The sequence below is a fragment of the Oryzias latipes genome, chromosome 16 (genome assembly GCF_002234675.1).
Source record: "Oryzias latipes chromosome 16, ASM223467v1".
NCBI classification, from domain to species: domain Eukaryota; kingdom Metazoa; phylum Chordata; class Actinopteri; order Beloniformes; family Adrianichthyidae; genus Oryzias; species Oryzias latipes.
The window spans coordinates 4,454,931-4,477,818 of record NC_019874.2 but is presented as its reverse complement, the minus strand read 5'-3'; the positions used below and the strand labels follow the sequence as shown (position 1 = coordinate 4,477,818).

General features: G+C 38.2%; 1 protein-coding gene across 10 annotated transcripts in view; it reads right to left on the bottom strand.

Annotated features, from left to right (window-relative positions):
• snap91 (synaptosome associated protein 91) overlaps nucleotides 1-22,888 on the bottom strand; it is a 46,747-nt gene that overhangs the window by 6,745 nt on the left and 17,114 nt on the right. For 2 of the 10 annotated variants that reach the window (XM_011484846.2, XM_020709871.1), the window contains exons 2-20: nucleotides 22,711-22,853; nucleotides 20,148-20,223; nucleotides 18,857-18,959; nucleotides 18,310-18,403; nucleotides 13,711-13,822; nucleotides 13,497-13,603; nucleotides 13,379-13,420; nucleotides 9,382-9,443; nucleotides 9,242-9,250; nucleotides 8,154-8,166; nucleotides 7,841-8,016; nucleotides 7,664-7,761; nucleotides 6,975-6,989; nucleotides 6,501-6,701; nucleotides 5,474-5,551; nucleotides 2,825-3,049; nucleotides 1,478-1,561; nucleotides 1,099-1,167; nucleotides 752-838 (exon numbers count right to left, since the gene is read on the bottom strand). In XM_011484846.2, the coding sequence (XP_011483148.1) occupies nucleotides 752-838; nucleotides 1,099-1,167; nucleotides 1,478-1,561; nucleotides 2,825-3,049; nucleotides 5,474-5,551; nucleotides 6,501-6,701; nucleotides 6,975-6,989; nucleotides 7,664-7,761; nucleotides 7,841-8,016; nucleotides 8,154-8,166; nucleotides 9,242-9,250; nucleotides 9,382-9,443; nucleotides 13,379-13,420; nucleotides 13,497-13,603; nucleotides 13,711-13,822; nucleotides 18,310-18,403; nucleotides 18,857-18,959; nucleotides 20,148-20,223; nucleotides 22,711-22,853 (1,794 nt within the window). The remainder of the gene's footprint in view (nucleotides 1-751; nucleotides 839-1,098; nucleotides 1,168-1,477; nucleotides 1,562-2,824; nucleotides 3,050-5,473; nucleotides 5,552-6,500; nucleotides 6,702-6,974; nucleotides 6,990-7,663; nucleotides 7,762-7,840; nucleotides 8,017-8,153; nucleotides 8,167-9,241; nucleotides 9,251-9,381; nucleotides 9,444-13,378; nucleotides 13,421-13,496; nucleotides 13,604-13,710; nucleotides 13,823-18,309; nucleotides 18,404-18,856; nucleotides 18,960-20,147; nucleotides 20,224-22,710; nucleotides 22,854-22,888) is intronic. The other 8 variants (XM_020709872.1, XM_011484848.2, XM_011484850.2 and 5 more) reach the window with 8 other exon arrangements.

Below are 22,888 nucleotides of genomic sequence, written 5' to 3'. Positions count from 1 at the left end.
TGTATAGTTTAAATGTATAGTAAGTAAATGGAAATTTTAGTTTAAAATTTAGTTTAGTTTAAATTTAGTTTAAAATCAAGATCTCATAGATAAAGAAAAATGCAATAAAGTTGTAAAGATGTTGCACAAAGCAGCAACAACAACATTTTATCAAATATTGTCATCAGAGGTACTCTGAGCCAGAATCAAAAACCTGTGTAGTTTAAGTTTCCGCAGCGCGACAGTACCTCGTTAGAAATTCACCTCTGAGTTGTGGGTTGGCACAGAGTAACTTTGCCCCCACTTTCCTCTATCTATGTGTTCCTAAGAGCTGGGAACAGGGAGCTTGTGGCCTGACCAGCACATTTTCCATGTCACAAGTAGGCTCTTTTCAAACAGCATTTTTTTGTCTGGTCCTGATTTGCAACAATATGAATAAATAGCAATCAGAAATGCAATTTTAAGCTAAGTGTTCTTTAAGCTTGTCCTCCATTATCAGAAAAATGCTACTGGAACATGTTAAAAACACCAAATTGACCGTATATAATGGAGTAGGTCTTGATATGATGTTCAGGTAATGTGTTCCACTAATTTAATCTTTACCTCCACTTGTTTGCATCATGCAATCATGAAAGGTTTAAGTTTAGAAGACACTTTAGCTTCAAGCCAGAGAAGACAAGACTATTTCTGCACAGGGAAAAGTGCAAAAATGTTTTTGCAGATGTAATTACAGGTGAAGAAACTGTAAATTCTTTAGTTTGTAATGATTTACCCAACAGGTCTATGACTGGTTCTGGCTCTGCTTTGGGTGTGGAGGAAGTTTCTGCTGCCGGAGCTGGAATTGGAGCTGAAAAGGAATCTGAAAAGCAGAGACAGACAGACAAGCTGGATTAGATTTATTATTTTACGGGTAAAAGCTTAAAATTCAGGGGGAGGATGCTCTGCAAGTGTATGGTTGTAGTTCTGCCTGAGGTGAACTGGTGCAGCACACATGCACAGGAGGGAGCAGCAACTGAAACGAGCATCCCTGCGCCGTAACGTCCGCATCCTTGACGCGTGCACTCCTCATTTTGCAAGGAAGGGAAACTGATGCAGCAGAGTTTCAGCAGCTCAACTCACCCGTCACAATATCTCCAGAAGGAGCCGGCTCGGGCAAAGGAGAGGGCCCGCGAGAAACAGCAGGAAGGTCTAATATACCAACGCAAGCGAGAGGCAGAGCACCAGAAAGAAGAAAACCGTGGAGGTTGGGGAGCAAAAAAAGGCGTTAGCGTAGCAGGTTAAAAAATGAAAACATAGATTTAAATTTTTTTACAAAAGCAGCCACGACCACGACGACACTTCGGTGCTCAACGAGTGGAAATACATGCACAGTTCTCATACCACTATGAGGGACAAACCAAGATGCGTGAGAATTAAACTGTTGACAGAGGAGGGACACATGGAAACCAAAGGAGATAAACACGTTCCACACACACAGAAACCATATCAACGGGTGTACCTGCACCAAAAAGGTCTACGCTAGGAGTGGTAGCAGCTTTGGATTCTGTTGTAGGGCTTTGCTCAGGCATAGAATCAAACATATCTAAGAATAAGCACATGGACATTCAGATTCCAAGTTGAGTGCAGACAGAACCACGAGTTAGAAGAGAGATGAGGGAAAGCAGAGAGAGCAGATTCATTAAAAAATGGGTAAGTAGCTGTGTGTCTAGTCAGTGCAATGCAAAAGGAGTGCAGACGTTAAAGGGGAATAATGCCATTCTCTATAGAGCTTTCACTCTTTATGCATATTTGGTTATGAGGTTACCCAAGTCAAATAAATGTTGTCATCTTTAGGTATAATTTAATGCAATGAGCATGTCTGACCTGTTCCTCTGTGCAATCAAAGCTTTTTTAAGTTCATTTCACAGAGTGTCAGTTAGGTGAATGTGGTTTAGCTGTTGAAGAGAAAATGATGCCGTTCAATATAGAAATATCTGTTTTTTTTTCTTCATCATTCAGTTTTAAGGCCATGTTTGCTTCTGCTTCTTGCAAAAATCATTAGAGGAGTTTACAGAAATCTTACAAGTTAATTACATTTCATAATCTATACTTAGTTTTTGCCACAGACCTTAAATATTTTCTTTGCTAAAACATAACAAAAAATTAACTCTTAACTTTAACCCTTTAACAACCCAAACTAAGATAAACTCAATAATAAAAACAGTTTTTTCTGCATTGTATTGCCTTGGGGGAGTAATAAACACAATCAGTGTTTTTAATATTACCTTTTATAAATGTGATGCTATTGAGCAGAGAAGTAATGGGGTAAACACATTCATGTGTGTGAACAGAATGACTGCTTTAGTGTGTGAATGTCACAGCCTCATCAGAAACACGAGTCTGATCACTATTCCCCTTTAACTTTTAAATAAAGCATTCTCCGTTTACAGAATCTAAAACATTTGCAGCAAGCGAGAGAAGAAAACTGATTTCTTCCCTGTAAGTCTGGCAGACAGTCTGTTAGTATTTGGTCAATAATCAAAACAAGTTGACAGACCTCTGTTCATCGCATGAGTTACATCTTTGCCCCTGGAAAACACTTTGTTGACAGGTTTTTTGTTCCCAATCAAACAGCAATGTTGGGATTTGATTAAAAAAATATGTTTTCTTCATTTGTTTGGATTGGAACAGAGGTGCGCAAAATGTTTGATCAATTCTAACCGAGCAACAGCAGTCATGAAAAAATAGAAAAACAACTTTGAAATGTGGGGACTGTCAGATCTAAGTGTCTGTCTGAACCGTCACCATCATCCTCATAATGCAGGGCGATGCAGTGGGAGGCACAATGAGAGCGAGAAGACTTTACCACCAAAGATATCTAGAGTCGGGGCGGCTGCAGAATCTGTGGTGGTGTCGGTGGTGGTGGCAGGGGTGGGGGCGGCAGGGGCAGCGATGGGGGCGATGATGGTTGGCGCCTCGTTAGAGGTGGGAGGAGTGATGGCAGCGGCGGCCCCCGTGTCGGCGGGCTTCATAGCGAACAGATCCAGCTCTGGAGCAATGTCGGCGCTCCCCTCCGTCGTGGCAAAGGGGTCTTTGGGAAGAGCAGGGGGGGTGTTGAGGGGTCAGAGGGTTATGTTCAGAAAAAAGGGGAATGGTGGGTTAAGAGGTTGTTAAAACAACAAACATCATGAAAAGCATTTTGGTTCGGAAAAACACCTTTGAAGCTCCAAAGGTTGGTTTAGTGATTGTGAAAGACTCATTCTGCACATCACTGACTTCACTGCTGCATCCAACATATTATTATTAAGGCCACTGCAGGGTCAGTTATCAGAAGGTTCCATTTCTTCACATCTATCACAAATCTACAATTCTGGGCAAACTCTAAAAACGTTTTTCGTATGTGATTTGACCTAACACTATCCTGTCACTGTGGCTGTGGAACTGTGTTTCAGCAGATCATCATGGAGAGAAGCAGCAACAAAGAATCAATTTAGCTGCAGACAAAATCTAAAAGGGAGAAAAAATATTGTTTAGACAAAACTGTAAAATAAAAACTAAGTATAAAGTTATTGATCAATGACCAGCAAGAAAGGAAAAAAATCCTGTTGCTAAAAGTAAAATTCTAAAATGTACTAAATTGACCAAAGATGTATAAAATGTAATATCTAATAGAATCAGAGAAAAAGTTATCAACTGTGAGCAAACAAGAACAAAAAACACCTTACATTTTGTAGCAATCCATTAAACAATCCCAACAGAAAAAGCTCTTTCTGGTCAAATCAAACAATTTAGCAAATGTCTGTCTGAGACTTTTTTTAAACATACATAAGAATTTAATATCAAGCAAAAGCTTTGTTTTTGACAATCCTCATGAGGCACTTATTTTATTTTATTCTATTTTTTAATAGCACACTGAGGTTGGTAAATATGAAGTGAAAAGGTAATTAGGCACAAAAACTCCAATTACTTCTGTGATTCCTGCTTTAAAATGTGACTGTGAAGAATTAAGGAAAGAGGAAAGAAAAGAAAAGTAGTGCAGAGTGCTGGGGTGCTTTTCTCAGGCACCAAAAAAAAAAAATAAGACTGCTGTTATGAATAATTCGTTTGAAAATACCTAAACAATAGAAATACACTTCGAAGTGAAATGCTAACAAATGCTAAAATATGCGAAATCTTAATATTATTACAGCTTTGTCTTCTCTCATTAAAAGACAAAAACCGTCCATTCTCTCTCTCTCTTTCCTCTCTCTCTATTCATTTAGTAATCATTTGTAAACCAATACATAAATACATGTATAAACACCCCTCTGTTTTGAGTTACTAATGACTTCTAAATTGTAAATAAATGGTATTTTCCCCCAGTTTTGTGTTACTGGGACTGTAAAGAAATTGCAAAACGCTGTGTCTTTTTATTATTCCTTCAGGCACTAGTCAAAGTTGAAGAATATCAACAGCATGGCAGAAACCCTTGTCCTGTTGAAGGTCAATCAAATATACAAATATCTAAAAGCTGATACCAATATTTCAACATTCAAATATTGTGTATGATTAAAACTTTACAAAATAGCTAAAAAGGTTCACATAAAACTACTGATACTGAAATTTCTACTAAAGATAAAGTTTAAAGTTACAGTAAAACCTGAACAAGTTAGTAGTAAGAGTTGAACGAAAAGTTGCTGATGTCAATGAGTAAATGTAACTTGTTATTAAGCACCCCTGTAGCCACTGTAACGTCAAGATGACACACAAACCAACAAAAGACAACCTCTGAAAATAAACCACAGACTAAAGTTTTGTGTTGTTCATGACTGCACAGCATAATTTAGGACAGGAACTACTTTAGACTAATAAATAAATATTGATCACATTAACAATGTAAAAGTTTTTTTCTTTTATTTAAGAACATTTACTAGAGTACACAGTAATTCATCTACATCAATTTTTACAAAAGGGAGAGTGTTGGTTGGTTTTGGTTAAGCCTAAATGCTAAGATGCTTAATCACAATTTTACTCTTTTGGTTTTAATATTTGTTAACTTAGCACTACTTGTCTGCCACTCTTCCTAATAGGAATCTCTTCACATATTTTATTTTAGTACATATTCTACAAGCCTGTAATTGTTTTGGTGGCTCTAAATTCACATCATTTTGTCAAGAGGAGAATATCAAAGAGAGTATCTGATGGAGTTTTTTTAAGCAAAAAGTAAAAAAAAAAATGAGGGCTGCTATGAATAATTACTGTTAGAAAATACATAAATAGATGGTGGTCATTTTCAGGACATTATTCGGTAATAATCAGTTTGTTAAGGGAGAAAAGGGGAGGATAGGAACATTTTACAATGTGAAGGAGGAGAAGGTCCATGACTGGGTCATAAGCAGGATTTGGTTTCCGACAGGAGGCCACGAGGGGAGAGTTTTCAACTACTGTCTTTTATGAAGGCAGAGGAAGTTTTCACATCAAATCAATTAAACAGCACTCCTCTTCGGTCATGCACTCACACAGCCTTTTCACCCACCAGATCCAGCAAATGCATCAGCAGCGGGGCCAGCGGCCACGGCAGCAGGACCGTCTCCTGGGGAAGGTGCAAACGCATCTAGGGTATTGCAGACAACAACAGCGGGAACGCAAAAAACAAGCCGACACACCAACACGCATATGGGTGCACAAACAGAAAATGAAGCAACAGATGAAATGGACAGGAAACAAAAATGAGAGGTCAGCATCAGGAAAAAAGCTCAGAATACAACAAATATGCAGCCTGGTTAGTGCAGGGTTGAGTCAAATAGTATCATCTGTTGATGACCTTTGGGTGGCTGCATAATACTGCATTCAGTGACTGCACCTGCAGTGCAGGCTTGTGAAATGAGGAAGTTGTCACAAGTCAGTGGTGGTACTCTGTGACAAGAGGGGAGGAGTGTCAAGTTTGGGGATGGAAATCTCTCTTTGACAGTGCCACTGAACTCGTTTCAGAGATGACTGAAAAGTTTGAGTGGATGCTACCAATCAGTACTTTTAGCACATCAGTGAAAGATGTCTAACTTCTCACAAACCTGTCAGGCAAAAAACAACTGACATGGAAAAATGAAAAAAAAAGGAAACATTGAAAAAATACCAACCACAAAACAGTGGGTTAATCATCTGTTACTGGGTTAATTCTAAAGATTTTGTTTCTCTTAAACTGCTAAAGTTGAATTTTAAGCATAATATAAGATGCTTGTGTCTGTCAGGTTTATGTGGCTTTTTTTTGTCTGCAAACAATAAAAGGCAGAGGCTTCCTCAGTCAATTCTTTCTCCATGAGGTGGAAAGGGGTGGCCTAACATCTAACTGGAACAATTTCCTTCAGTTTCTAACATGCATCATGTTCACTTTTTTATGCAGTAAAATATTTGACATGATCTGAGTTTAAATTTGTGTTTTAAAACACTGGAATGTTAACAATTCAAACTGCTTAGGACTTTTAGAAGGACCATAAACCGTACACTTCTGCTGAAGCTTGAAAAAAAGCAGAAGGATCGGCATCCCACCCTCCACCTACACTGACCTCCGAAAAGGTCGATGTCTGTGGCTGTGGTGGCTGCCGGAGCAGAGACAGGCAGCGAGGTAGGCACCGGTGCAGCCGTGATGGCAGTGGCAGCTGCAGGTGCGGCAGTTGCAGGGGCAGTGGAAGCTGCAGCAGAAACATGACTAGAGTCTCCGTTTGCCAGGAGAGCTTCAGACGCTCCATCGGTGGCGGCTGGAGCTGCTACGCCAACAAAGCCCAACATCCAAAAGCCACAACCGAGTCACAACCAGCATTGGAGAGAGGTTACAGAGAGTTGATCAGGAAAAAGAAAAGACATCAGGGTCAAAGTGAAAGAACATTTGGGAGTTTTTCATTTAAGTTTGAAGGTCTTTTATGCAAGCACAGAATGACAGAGAAACGGAAGAAAACCTGAAGTAGGAAACATCATTGACCAATAAAATGGTGGCCTTCCTCTAGTTTTAGTGAGAGAAGAGCAGTCAGTGCAAAACTTACCCTCAGCCAAGAGATCTGCAAACAAAAGAATAAACTTTAAAGGAGGAATGGGCTTAATCCTGCAATCATTCTAACATAGTTGACAAACTGACTGACTGTACTTTTTCAAGTACATTACCCACAAGTTGAAATAAAGAGGATTTGGGTTTTTTTTACTGTAAGGGAATCTTTCCATGAAAAGATGTTGAAAAGTTTCTGTGGTTGTTGCAGTGACACCAGCAACTGTGGCTATCGAGACTCGGTGACAATATGCTAAATGTAAATGAATACACCCTTAAAAAGAAGTCTGTCAAAAATAAAAAACAATTTCACATTTAAAGAAATTGCCTTTTCTCTCTATGTTTCTATTTTTATTCATGCCAAAAAAGAAATATAACTTCCAAATCAAATGAACACAGCAGACCAACGCAGAGCAGTATTAACATTTTTGAAAGGGTTAAATAGGACTTTGTGGCTCCTACTAGGTTTTAAACAGTGAGAAACGGCCCCAAATGGTTCTTTTACAGATTTTAAAGATAGCAGACTTCTGGTTTAGTCATGAGTCCATGAACAACTTGAGAGTGTCAAACCAGGTGGGTTTAACAGTTCTTCATATATTTATTTGATACTGAAGAATTCTGTGAAACTAAAAAAATCTATTATATGATAAATGTTCATAAATTTGGAGAGGTCACTCATGAAGATCTCACCTCCCCATGCAGTTGTAGAAGAGCTGGCTGCAGCTCCTGCTGCTGCTGAAGAAGACAGCATGGGGTCGAGGTCCAACAGGAACCCATCGTCAAGAGCACTGAGCACAGAGGGAGAGAGAGAGTGTGTGCATGGAGGGAGTCCTTAAGCACTTATAGCATTACAGAGAGGACTCTTACTTGCTGGCAGCGGTGGGGGCAGGGACCGGTGCGGTTGGAGTGATGGCAGGTGGAGGAGGTTTTGCAGGCGGTCCGGGGCGGGCTGGTGGCCCGCCGGCTGTGCCAGGAGGAGGGGGTTTGGCTGGGGCTGCTGAATGAGCAGCAGCAACAGCAGAACTGTTGTTTGCTGTCACGTCCTGAGGAGGAGGACGACACAAAAACATGGTCAAACAGAAAAGAAACGAAAGACTAGAAGAAACCACATTTCATTTAAAAACCTTAGGTTCATGATTTTGTATCTAAGTATCTATAATGATAATTAAAAACATCTTACCTTTGTGGGTGACCTGCAAATAAAAACAGACACACAGCTTAGTTAATGTTTAAGATTTAAAAAAATCCATTCACACATTTTTTACCATTATAACAGGTTGTCTCTACTTCATGCTCATGGATGCATTTGTCTGATTGTTTAACAAGCACCAATCAAACAGAATCACATGATATATCCAATTTCTTGTTAAAAAAAAACAACAACCTGCACATGCAGAGAAGAAATCGCAAAATCCAATCAGAAAAGCTTTTAGCTAGGATTGAAACTGAGTCTTTCTGCTGTGAATGGAGACAGCTTTATAATGTGGTCCATAATGTGTGTTTCTTTGAAAAATAAGGTCACAACTTTGACTTAAAAGTACTTCAATATGTGTTTAAGATAGCAGGAGAAATGCAGTTTACAACAGTTTTGCTGATAAACTCTGGAATTCACAAAATCATATGGATTTATTGGGGATTTCTGTGTTCACCACTATCTACTGAAGTCGCATTACCTACAGTGCCTTGGACAGTGCAACTCAGTCCTCTCAGTTTGCCTTTTCTAGACCACACCCCTTTTGGACCATTGACCATGCCCCCTTAGACAAAAAGGCTGAAGCTATGCGTTGGCAACGAACAATCAAGCAAACACTTTCAATGAAAAGTCTATGTAAACGCGCGTTTTAGGCTCCTGCATTCAAAACTCTTCTGTTCGTGCGTAGCTACGCATGTTTTTCAGGCTGTTTTCGGCTCTACGGACAATATGTGTGGCCATTTTTCAAATAAACACACATTATGGCCCAGATTTAGCGCCATACAGCTCTCAGTCATAGAAAATCCACTGACACATAAGTGTGAGTGTGTGTTGTTTCAACAACAGCCTAACACACAGACATAACACAAAATGAGAAATGGGCGCAGTTGGATGACAACAAAGACCATGTAAATGTTAGCAACAATGTGGCTAAATGTAAAAAATATTAGCAGAACAGCATCAGCAACAAAACACAGGTTGTTGGTACAGATGCATTTCTGAGAAGTATTAAAAACATCAGGATTAACAGTTATTTATATCTGTAAATCACATTCTGGTTGACACAGATTACTCACTTTTCCTCTCTGAGTTGTATTATAAAATGAAAAAATTGTGACAAAGGTTTATTAGAAAAGTACCAGAAAAGGTTTCATAGAGGAAAACTGTGACAAAACTTCATCAAGCCATTTAAAAAAAAACATGCTTAATCACTTACGGTTTTTTCCCTTCTAAAGTGTTCAGATGCGTTTCAAGGGACTCCAGAAGACTTTCTGGCGCCTGTCAGAAAAAAGGAGGATTAAAAGTTAAAACTGGGATGTTAAACCAAGACGTGAACAGGGGAGAGAAAAAAAGCTTTTCATGAGGTTAAAAGAAAATGTTAGGTCATTTGAGGAGAAGTGGAAGAGCTGGATCCTTACAGGTTTTTGTGAATTCACAGGCTAAATCTGTCTGTCAGTGAGCTGTTCAGATCACATCAGCTCAGATCAGAGCTAAATACTCGGGTTTCACTGCTTGTTTTTAACCCTTTTTCAGGTAAAACTCATGCTGCATACAAACTGATCTCCAATATGTTTGACATCTGCCTCAAAGAAAATGTTTTTACCAGACATAACCGTTTGTTCCAAGGGAAATAAACCCCTTTCTCTGCCTCCAACATTCAATATTTTTACATTTTCTTCACTTATAACGTTTGTGTGATATTTGCTTGTGCTATATCCATATCATCATTGAAGTTCAGATTTGGCTGTTTTAGTTACAAATCAAAGAAGACTGCAGGAAGGTCATCTTAAGCCTCATGCAAAGAGAAAAATATTCAGTCAAGCAAGATGCATGTTGGGACATACAACAATTTCAATGCCATGCATGCTTCTTAATCATCGGGCTAGTTTAATCAAACATTTCCACCAACTTCCATCCTAAATGTCCTTTTCGTTCACACTGTATATTTCCCAATCCTAAACCAAAAAGCAGCAAGTCAGCCAGGCTGAAAACAGTTTCTACTGACCCTCACAGGATCAACCAAGAGTCTTCCTGACTTTTTAAAGCGAGCTCAATTCCAAAGTGGAGAGGACAGCAACCGAGTGGATCTTGACAGTTTACAATATAAATCACGTTCATCTTTGGCAGCTATGACCTTTATTTGACCAAAGCAGCTTTAAAAACAAAGGAGGTTACAGCTGAAGTGTAATTATTAGTAAATGTGTAATCAGGCAAAAATATATATATATATATATATATATATAACAATCATTTTGAAATACCCAAAATGTGTTCTGGAGTTGAGCAGGAACCAAATCATAGATCTTTTAGGGATACAAATATTAGTTGTTTTTTTTTTAAATGAACATTATGAGTAAGCATTGCTTTTCATTTGGAACACAATGACTTAAATTACTTATTAATTTCTTTCAAAAAATCAATGACTTAAAAAGTATAAAGAAAACGACAAAACTGAAGCTCAGAAATGTACAGAGAAACAGTGGGATACATTTTTTTAAGTGTCCCAACCTTTTTTCAAGATGTATTTCCACACGTGTATGTGTTCTTTGCAGCAGGTATCTTGACTCATTTTCTGTGTGCGTAACTGCAGTATGTAATTACTTCTTAAGTCAGTCTACTGTATGTATGACAGACATTTTTAAATAACTGTTTCGTCATGAGGATTCATGGAAGTTTATAAAAGTGGACGCTCACGCAGACTGTAACGAGCCACCTGTCCTCATAAAATGCCTTCTCTCTGATTAAAGATATCAAACTATGAATCATGTTTGCTTTTATTGTGAACATCAGTGCAGCCACTCATTTTGGGTTGTCTTTTTTCTAACTACCCCTAAACCATTTGGTGGTCAGGGATTTTTCTGGAGTAAAAAAAAGAGGTGCTTTATTTTTGAAGTCCATTTTCTTTTGTTTTATGTCCTTTCAGAGTAAAACGTCAGAGTTTATTTATTGGGTGTTTAGAAGCAAAATGAACCCCTCCCCAGCAGTTCATGATTATCTATTGATCCATGACTCTGACAAAAACCAGCCTGCTGAAACTGAGGTTTTATTTTTGGATCGCTGAGGTTCCAACACAGATTGGTCATCAAAACAGTTCTCTTACCTCAGCCAACAGCCTTGTAAAATTGCATTTTTAAATGTGTGCTGGTGAAGAGGAGAGTTTACCACTTTTACAATCACAAGGCTTTTTTCATTCATGTGAAATGCTTATGTACTTAGGAGGTTATTAAAAGAGTAGAGAAAGACAAAGACAATGAGAAAAACAACTCATCTCCAAATTAAACCTGTGATTAAAATGATCCTGTCTGGTTAGTGTTAATCTAATTCCTCTTAAATAGGTTAATATCATAGCTGACTGACACAGATGCATTGTGATCTGGATGACTGATGGTGTTGTCCTCCTGAATATGCTAACATCCATCCTTTTACTCAACAACAACAAAGAAAACTGTGATATACAATTCTTAGATGTAGTAATAGACAGTCTTAAGTTGTTGTTCATGAAATGTAACCCTTGTGCTGTCCTAGGCACTTTAACATTGGGAGTTGGGTCATGTAGACCCACTAGACAGTGCTCTGAACCTTTTTTCTTCAATGATTTGTGATCTTCACTGGTGTCCATGGATTACATGAAATCTTTCCACCTTTATCCACCTTTGTCATGGTAGTGAGAACACGTCAATGTAAGGGTGGGGTCATCTAAGAAATGTGTGTTTTGGGTGTTTTTAACATATTCTCAAGGTATTTCTGATTATAGAGGACATATCTTAAGAAAATTAAGCTCAACATAGCATTTCTGGGTATTTCTTTATTAGAATTGTTGTAAAAGAGGAGCAGACAGAAAAATACAGGTTAAAAAAGGTTGTACTTGTTATGTAAACAAGGTTATGGGAAGGCCACAAGCTCCCTGCACCGCATTCACTTCTAGACGAATGGATCCATGTACATCTTCATTTTCTTTAACTGAGCTGGAATCAGGATCAAAACTGGACGGCTACCGATCTGATCGCCATTTTTGTTGCATCGCTAATGTCAGGTTGGGGTTGTGAGGGGCTGTAAGCTAGCACGAGAACTTGTAAACAGAGAGCTCTCAGTTATGGCTGAAGGGAAAGGGGGTGAGGTTGCTTCATGTCAACAGTCCCGCCCACAACTCAGAGGCAAAGCTTCTTATAAAATGCTGCTGTGCTTCAGAAACTATGTCCAAGAAAATGACACAGGTGGTTTGACTTTGACTATTAATGAGTTTTTAGTTTTAAGATTTTTCTTTATCTGACTTTGAAAAAGATCTACTTTTGTCAAGGTTGGTGGTTTTATAGAAAAATCTCTTAAATGGTTTCAAAGTAGACGCTTCTGAAAAAAAGATCCCCATCATTTTAACATCCTTCTATCACTTTATTCTGCTGTGCATTGGAGCAATTCTGCAGCATCTAAAAAAGTTGCATTTCTTCCGCATGCTATTTTTTGCCAACATTCATGCGGCCATGTTTAAAAAGGCAAAAAAATAATAAAATAAATAAATAAATCAGCTGCTGAGTTTCCTCTAAAGATGAGTTTGATTTAAAAATACGTTTGTCTGTTCCAGCAGTTATTTTTTTAATTGTTAGAATAAGCGAAGCTCATTATGACACAAAGGCTGCCACGGAAACTCTTCAGCTCAAACTAAAAGGGTCATAAATTAAAATTAAAAAAAAGCTTTTGTTTGGACTTTTAGCAGCCAGCATTGTGTGGCATATCACAGCTCACATTCGATCAGCTCCCACAGTCACCTCATCCCTCTTCATCTGCTGTGTGTCTGCTCGCTATGCGCTCACTGTGCAGTGTTTTTAATTTCGGTGCACTCAAAAATGTAGACTCTCTCTCAGCTGGCTGCTTCATAAAGCTAGCTCTGTGCACTCATCACTACTCACACTCTCAGCCTGAATGATCAATCTGCATCTCTGGAAGTGAAAAGAGAAGGGGGGAGCAAAGGGCCGTCATTAACCAACGAACCACAGATCATAGACGATGTGAAGCGCTCTGTGAGTGTCCAACTGTGGTTGAGGATGAGCGATCGGGATGTTAACAGCAGGTGAAAAAGAAAAGACTGGCATGCAGGAAAGTTAGAAGGCACCACCAGCGTGCTCTGTTAGTATTCATTCGAGAAAAAAAAGCACATCATTTAAATATAACATAAATACAACTTAGCTAAAGTGAAGTAGAATTTTTGTTACTTTTACCTGTGTGAGTTCAGGAATGTCGTTTTTGTCTATTCCCACTTGCTGCAAACACACAGACAGACACATGAAAAGGTTGCACACAAAAAAAGAGCCCATCAGTCAGAGTTTTGCAGGATACCTCAGCTATTTTAAAAAACTCGGACACCCTAGTCATTCGTGTCAAGAACCTCTTGTAGATCTCCAGCCCGTCTTTGCACTGACTCCTCTTCATCTGAAAGAATTTTTCTGGACAAAGGAAGTCACAAAAAAATTAGAGCATTTTTTGCAATCCACTAGTGAGAGTAAAGAGACTGACCATTGGATCGGATCTGATGAAAGCCATGTTTCTTTACCTAACAGGTTAATGATGCCGTCATTGTAGCAGGCGTAGAGCTTGATGAGGTCTTTGAAAAGCAGGAGAAAGCAGGCATTTATCACTCCGTTATTCAGCTCCTGGGAATGCACCTGAAGACACATGTTTGGTTTTAATAAATCAAATAAAAACATTTATTGTAAAGTTTTTTTAAAACCTTTTACATTTCAAGTAAACAATATCAATTATAAAAAAGTTGCATATTTTAGTCAGAGCTGGAAAAGGTCTTTGTTGTCCAGAATCAATACAATGGTATAGTGATGTTCTTATTACACACACACACTTTGTTTTACCACACAGGGATCAGCTGAAGCTCCTGCAATGAAGACATAAGGAATAAAAACATAGAACAGGACAGACTTGTTTGTAATTCTGGATGTAACCTAAGAAGTCAAACTGCAGACAAAACAACACAGTTTGTCTGCATTTCCATTTCTGAGACTGGAAGGAGATGAAGACCGCAGGATGAACACCAGTCATTTCAAATTTAGCAAATACTGGCTCCACACCGGCCCCTCTCTCTCTCTGTGTGGGGTGGGGGTGGGGCCCTGGGGCTGAACCTTAGCTGGGGAGACCCGGGCCCAATACAGGGGGACGGTTGTTTCATCAACCGGGGGCCAGCTGTCCCTGACCTACCCTCTTCCTCACTTATTAGGGTGATGGGGGGATCAGTAAAGTAATGCATCACAATAGAAAAATACTATAATATAGTAATGTAAAGCATTCCAATAAAATATGACTATTTTTTCAAAGAGTAAACAGCTGTCTGTTTTGTACATTGTTCTAGGCTAAATCATGTGATTTTACTGCATCTTTATTAGGTATCATTGTTCATGTTTGTACTTTTGAAGGACAGACACCTCAGGTTTATATTATAATACGTCTGATCTCTATTTGTATATGTCTCTATGGACTAAACTAACCCTAACCATTCATTCTTAGTTCATCTAAAACAGGGCGTCAAACTCATTTTCACTGAGGGCCACATCAGCATAGTGGCTGTCCTCAAAGGGTCAGATATAACTTATACATGTAACTAAATGTAATGAAAAATAATTGTAACTACTCGTTAATGTTAAATTACTCATTTATTTATTTATTATAACTTTTTAAAGTGACAATTACAGTTGCATAGAAACATAAGTTTGCTTGTTCCTCTAACATAAATCCTTTTAAATTTGATTCTGTCAGGTTAGGTTATATGGACAGTGTTTAAATCCTAATGTATAGTTACCCAATCCCATATTTCAAGTCCAATTCTATGGAAGCGATTATGTAGCACAAATAAAAAGCAAAGTCAAAACCAGAAATGCTTTTTCATTTTCAAAATGAAGCTGCATTTTTTGACTCAAAAATATAATGAAAAAGCAAACCACCAAAATGCTTTTTTATTTCCTTCCTCAACACAGCTTATTCTGTCACTTAATTAAAATTAAAATGAAAATGGTATTTGACATTTCATTTTCAAGACGTTCTCTGGTAAATGTGTAGCATAATTCATTTAGAAATGTCTAATTTGACAATTAAAATGGATTAATTGAAATGCTTTTTAATTTTCAAAATGAAGCTGCATTTTTTGACTCAAAATTAAAAAGAAAAAGCAATACTTCAAAATGCTTTATCATTTTATACTTCAACCCAGCTTTTTCTGTCACTTAACTAAAATGATAAATAAAATGGTATTTGACATTTAATTTTCAAAAGGTTTTCTGGTAAATGTGTACCAAAATTCATTTAGAAATGTCTAATTTGACAATTAAAATGGATTAACAGAAATGCTTTTTAATTTTCAAAATGTAGCTGCATTTTTTGACTCAAAATTAAAAAGAAAAAGCAATATTTCAAAATGCTTTTTCATTTTATACTTAAAACCGCTTATTCTGTGTCATAATTAAAACGAAAATGCAAAGAGGGGATTGCATTTGCATTTTAACATCCACCCCGCGCACCTTGACACAATATTCATTTTGAAAAAGCATTAGCAGAGGGGAGGCGGGGCGATGACGTCACTGCTTTCTCTGTGTGTCCGGCTGTTGACTGACGCAAACATGCACCAGAAGCAGACTGTGTTAGCGGCAGAGACGAGGGTTTTGTGATGGTTGTGAACTTCTGATGAGTTTCCACAGCTTCTCAGGACTAAGTAGCTGCATGTCCTCCTTCTGCGGTCCTCCTCCCGACGCACCGCGGACAAGCTTTGTTCTTCGGACCGCCAGCTGCCTTCGCATAGCGGAGCGCGAAGTTCCCGACGATCGCTGAAGGCGGAAATGCTGCTGCGATCTGAGAAACCATCATATGAATTTGTGTTTCCAGTGGTGTCCAGAACAAAATAAAGACTGATTCCCATATATTTACACATTTATCTGCAGCTTCGCGGTGAATTTACTGTTTGATGACACCTGGAGCCCCATCAACAGACAGCAGATTTCTCCATGCTAAACGTTGCTCTTAATAAATCAAACCGTAGAGAAAGCAGTGACGTCATCGCCCCGCCTCCCCTCTGCTAATGCTTTTTCGAAATGAATATTGTGACAAGGTGCGCGGGGTGGATGTTAAAATGCAAATGCAATCCCCTCTTTGCATTTTCGTTTTAATTATGACACAGAATAAGCGGTTTTAGGTATAAAATGAAAAAGCATTTTGAAATATTGCTTTTTCTTTTTAATTTTGAGTCAAAAAATGCAGCTACATTTTGAAAATTAAAAAGCATTTCTGTTAATCCATTTTAATTGTCAAATTAGACATTTCTAAATGAATTATGCTACACATTTACCATGGAACGTCTTGAAAATTAAATGTCAAATACCATTTTATTTATCATTTTAGTTAAGTGACAGAAAAAGCTGGGTTGAAGTATAAAATGATAAAGCATTTTGAAGTATTGCTTTTTCTTTTTAATTTTGAGTCAAAAAATGCAGCTTCATTTTGAAAATTAAAAAGCATTTCTATTAATCCATTTTAATTGTCAAATTAGACATTTCTAAATGAATTATGCTACACATTTACCAGAGAACGTCTTGAAAATGAAATGTCAAATACCATTTTCATTTTAATTTTAATTAAGTGACAGAATAAGCTGTGTTGAGGAAGGAAATGAAAAAGCATTTTGGTGGTTTGCTTTTTCATTATATTTTTGAGTCAAAAAATGCAGCTTCATTTTGAAAATGAAAAAGCATTTCTGGTTTTGACTTTACTTTTTATTTGTGCTACATAATCGCTTCCATACAATTCCCCCTAGATATGAATAAATACACACCAATTTTTGTTTTTTATCTTAGGAAATTAAAAACCTTCATGCTCTAGCGGGCCACATCAAATGACATGGGGGGCCACATTTTCAAATGACATGAAAAGGCCTTGAGTTTGACACATGTGCTCTAAAAGCATAGTCTGTTTACAATGCTCACTTTGTGCTTTTCACTTTAGTTTTGACCATCTTGAGTTTCAAAAAATAAAAGAAAGATGTAAAACCCATCGTAGCGAAGGACTGGGGCAGTTTCAGTAAAGAGGATCTACCTCACCTTCAGGTACTCGAGGCTGTTGGCTGTTGTTACCTCGCTCTGTACTCTCCTATCGCTTGTTTCATTTTGAAACAAAAGCTAAACTGAAACAAAATCTAAATGTTTGATAGATAGTTAGAACCTTATTTAATCTCAAAATGGGGAAATTGCTTATTGCATATTGTAAAACGGATGGATGGTTGTGTCTCAGTGTTCCAGACCTCCTCCACCCTGTTCTCCACCAGGAATGAAGCTTTGGTATGCTCAACCATCATCAGCCTCTAAGCTGAGGTTCGTCTTAGCCTATCCTAAACATGAAAGACGTCATCAACCCAGAGCTAAAGATTTATTGACTTTTTTTATTTCTGAACATCTTTATCTTTCACAAATAAATCTTAATTCTTACTCCTGGAAACCCTCCTTATTCAACCCTTGTGCTATCCTAGGCACTTTAACATTGGGAGTTGGGTCATCTAGACCCACTAGACAGTGCTCTGAACCTTTTTTTCTTCAATGATTTGTGATCTTCACTGGTGTCCATGGATTACATGAAATCTTTCCACCTTTATCCACCTTTGTCATGGTAGGAATAACATGTCAATGGAAGGGTGGGGTCATCTAAGATAGCATAAGGGATAAGCGATCTCATGGTTTACATACATGACATTTTTTATTCTTAGATGACATTCTTTTGCCATATATAGCTATGACTTGCATAGTTTGGGATTCTGGGTGTCATATCTTCCTTTAATCTCATCTTGCATTTACGTTACAAAAACTTTTGTCACTTGAAATCAACAGGTGTTGTGATAAATATCATTTTTAATCCAAGAGTTGAGTATTGGATTATTTCTAAGATAAGGAATTACTTTGAATAACAGAATCAGGTAAATATTGTGAAGTAAAACACACCAATGAGGTCAGGAGTCTTTAAGCTCTTAACATGAACTCACATAATGAGCTACAGCAACAGCTTGAATGAACCTTTAATAAGCGTTTTTCAAGCTTTCTTCTGCCCTGAGTGATTCCCACCCCCAACCAGTGAATTCTCTGATGTTTGCCTGTCAGCAAGTGTCACTCACATCAAAATCCAGCAGCGCATCAATCTGGCCCTGCAGGGTGGGCATTCCTTTCAGCAGCTTCTCCACTGACATGGTCCTCATTGTCCCATCGGCCCTAAGACACAAGGATAAGAAAATAAAAACCCAGACACAGTGGATTTAGGAAACAACATACAGCAAGAGCCCGGGGTAAGGTAGTGGTTTAACCTCCCTTGTGCAGTGGGAACAGCATGGTTTCATCATGAAACTGCTTTCATTTTTATGCTTCACTGGTCAGAAAGACATGATCAGTGCACAAACACTGTTGTTTTTAAGGAAAGGACTGTGATAAAAATACTCTTTAATTTTCTTGAAACAATGTACATACATATTTTTGAGTCTTAAAAATATTGAGGCAACATTAATAAATGAAGACATCCTCACATAGACCCAAAACTTTCTTTGTTTCTCAGACAAATTCTTGAAGGATGTGTTTTATTCTGCAAGATTCAGAGGTAAAATTATGTTTTCATTTGAGTAAAATTGCTATATGAAAGGCTACTCTTGATAGCACATTGAGAAAATTTACCCTTTTTTGACCCGGCCAAAGTCAAAAGACATCTGTCTGTAGGCGAAGGCCTTCTCGTTCAGATAGCGGCCGTAGCGTCTGATAAATGTGGACATGTCGTAGCCTGAGGAGGACAGACAAACTTTAGTTTAGATGTTCAAGCAGGGTAACCTAAACCGGCTGTCAGAGCACCACAAGCCTGCATTCATAATTACAGTAATGCAACAGGACACCTTCACATTTCCTCCCAAGGGACGATTTAAGATCTCCAATAACCCACTGGACATACTTTCAGTATGGGGGAAGCAGCCAGAGCACCTGGAGAAAGTCCAAATGTTCACAGGTAGAACATTCCAACCAGCACCTTCTTACTGTGAGCCAAAAGTGCTTACCACCACATCACTACCCTTTCTCTCTTTATTTTCTGTCTGTAAGTGCAAGAATGTGAGCATCTCATCAGGCTTTGACAGCTCCTGACTTGATAAGAAGACAAAATAGCCTGTAGATAATGTTACCTTAGATTCACAGAGAAAGCTCAAATTGTATGTGGCCACCTAAAAAAACTTCTTCAGCTCAGATTAACTGTGTGATGCACAGACTAAGTCATCTGTAACTGATCAGACATGAGAATCTAGCATTTTCCATGTACCCAGATAACATGCCACATTCATGCAGGCAGAAGGTCGGCTGCCTGTTTTTGTCTTCGATCAGTCACAATTCCGGTTCAAAGACTGAAATTTTTGCACAAAAATGGACGGCTCAACTGCAAAGAGTCTTAGAGCACTTCAGGACGGATATGAGACACAAACCACAGAAGCAAATTGAGAAGAAAAAACACACAAATAATTCAATAAGTTCAAAAGCGTGAGAACAAAGAGCAAGCTTTTGAAAACTCAGAACAATTAGGAACTAATTTTGAAACCTTTCCACCCTTTATACTGATAACAATTTATTAAAAACTGACACTTTTCCTAGCAACTCAGAAAAAAAGAGGTAGGAAGTTGTCATTGAGACTACTTTAACAATAAAATCAAGTTTCACATTAAAAGTGTTTGTCAGCTTTTGATAATCTATTTTGGTGGAACTAGACTGGACAGTGCAGTAGCCTCAGCAGAGACTACATTCCTAAATTATTGTATTATTTTCCATGAAGCTGGGATGATTTGTGAGAACAGGGGATTAGGAGAGCTGGGGCTGGAGAACACATGGTCATTTTATCAAGTAAAAGTAAGATTCACCTTCTGCATAAAATACATGGTAAAGTTGTAAAGAACAAGTTGTAAATTTGAAGCATAAGAAAGTCATTATGCACCGTGGGAGCCAGTTTTGTCCAGGAAGTTGCTGAGGTTGAACAGGGTGTTCCGGGACGCCAGGAACTGCAGGAATTTCTGCAGGAGAAGAGAAAAATGCTCAATTAAATGTTTAATCCACTGAAAACATACTAACATCTTTTTAAATGCCAATTTCAAAATGGAAGAAACAAAAGCACATAAAAGGTTTTACAATCTAAAAAACAAGTAGAAAAAACAAAACCATTTGAATATTGTTCACCCTACATTATCTAAATCATATGTTCTCCATATGGTTGTCCTTGCTTATTTTAAATGTTCAGGTATCTCTTAGGTCAGGGATTCATTAAACTATAGAAGGAACTTTGATTTTGCACACCTGAGGAATTCCTGTAATTAATTTCTAGCTGGAGAAACTCCTGGCCTTGTGCAGTTGCTGAAGAGGGTCAAAGAATTCAGTCCCATCAAACACACATTAGTTCCATCTGCTTAGCTGCGTAATGACACAAGTAATATGCACTTTCAATACATTTAGGGACATGGAGATACTGAATACATACAGAGCATCTGACTGAGAAAGGTAATAAAAAATAATATATCAATAAATTCAATATAAATCAAGAATTTAGGTTTAAGGTTTAGGCTTAAATACAAAAGTAAGCACATTTCTGTTTGTTGTTGTAATGCTTGTTGGTAATATAATTTATACAGTTTGAAAGCTTGTTTAATTCCCTTTATAATATTTGTAAGGAACATGCATTTTGCATAAAATGTGTGCATAAAAATGATGTCCACTGAAAGTCTCATCTCAATATCATGGAAGTTGAGTCCAATGATGACTAGTCTGTTTTTTTGTTTTTACTAGGGGATATGCTGACCCATATCATCACACTGCCTCCAACCATATTGTTACTACACAGCAGTTAGCCCTTTCCACACTTCGATCCTACAAGTCAAATCCGTATACGTAGAATCTGGATTCGGTGTAAACGTTCCCCCACATGTTCAGGTTCAGTGCACGTGTAGCTAACTAAAGCACACACAGATCTTCAGACTGGATGCACTTCTGTTTACTTCTGTTCAGAGCTTCTGCAACTCCCAGATGGTGCCAGGTAGACGGATGCCTGATGTGCACCTGTGAGCACGAGTCCTGCAGCAGCAGTCAGTCTGTTCCAATAATTGGCAAGTCACGTTCAGTCCGGATGGAGCATGTGTGATAGCCCAACTTCAGCAGCTGCCATGGTGTGAAGTGAACCCTTCTGCCACCTCCAAAAGGAAGATCCAGATTTACCCCACTTAGAAAAAGTTAAGGATGTTTTTATTTAGATGCTTTCTTTTTCTAGTTAGTCTAAATTTTAATGAAATATGTAAAAATTCCCTTTGATATTACTAATAATCTCAATATTTACTCTCTGGCAAAACAAGTTTTTTATACCCACAGAATGTTGGAACTGATGCCACATTGAAAATGTTTTTCTTTTAAAATTGTTTGGTTTTGCCTCCAATAAGTAACCATTCTGAACACGGTGATACTATTCTGTGGAAGACACAAAATAAGGTCTGTAAATCCCATAAATACAATTACTCCCTACCCCAAAGAAAACAACCCCTGTGCATACGAAATCCAAGGAGTTTTCCACAATATCCCTAACTTATTGAAAGTAGTGTACATTGTAGGGAATTTCAGAGGAAGATGGCAAATGGACATCCCATAAAGAAGAAACCCTTGTGAAAAATGCATTAAAAAAATCCATAAATAATGTTTCCTTGCCCTCCTAGGTCTAGGGTGGCAGAGGTTCCTCTACAGATGCAGCCAAGGGTGAAAACTCTGCCCAAACAAAAGCTGTTTAGCATTGGCAGAAAGGACTAGGTTTTTGGACACAGCTCCCCTGTTCATTCTACAAGTGTGTGCTCCTTACAAATGTGATACAATGTAAAAGGGAAAGGAATGGGATTTTCAACAATATGCCGTTTTTTTCCAGGAAGCTTTGCAACGACAAAGGCAACATCTACCAAACACAAAGTTCTTTACTTTTTGCAGAATAATAAAAGACAAAATGCTCGTTTTCAGAAAACAGACTGAATTTTACTGCCATATTTACTTCAATACAATTCTGGCACATTTACAGAACAGCATCAATCCTACTCGTGTCAAAAGTTTAGCTCCACCTAAACAACAGCAACACAAGGTATGTCTAAAATCTCAGGCACCTCAGGATGAGTTTGTTCACCTACAAATTTGGATTTTTATCCTCATTGGTATTCTTTTTTTAACTAAAATTGATGCTCATCCTTCTGCACCCTCACTACTTTGTGACCATTTAGCTCTGTGCTCGATGAATCATCCATCAATTCATTTCTCCCTTTTTAGCTATTTCTTTGCTAAAGGGAGTGCAGCAGTTAGGCATCATTTGAGGTGGTTTAATTGCTTCTGCTATGTGAGAAAATATTTCAGAAAATTGTTGACCAAACCATCAACAGGTTTTACAACAAAATGATCTACAAAAAGAGAAATTATTAAGTGAGCAGCAGTTGATTAGAAAAAGGTGTTAGAAAAAGGACCTAAAGAGCAGGTCATGTGCTCACCTCATTGCCTTGAACCATGAGGTGGTGTGTGGTGATCAGGGCTTTGAAGACCACCACCCAGCTGGCGTTGCCGACCCTCTCCAGCAGGGTGTCGGCCATCTGGGGAATGTTCACGTTGGTTTCTTGGGTGGCCTGGATCAGGACTGAGAAACACAGAAGAGAAGAGGTGATGAACTGT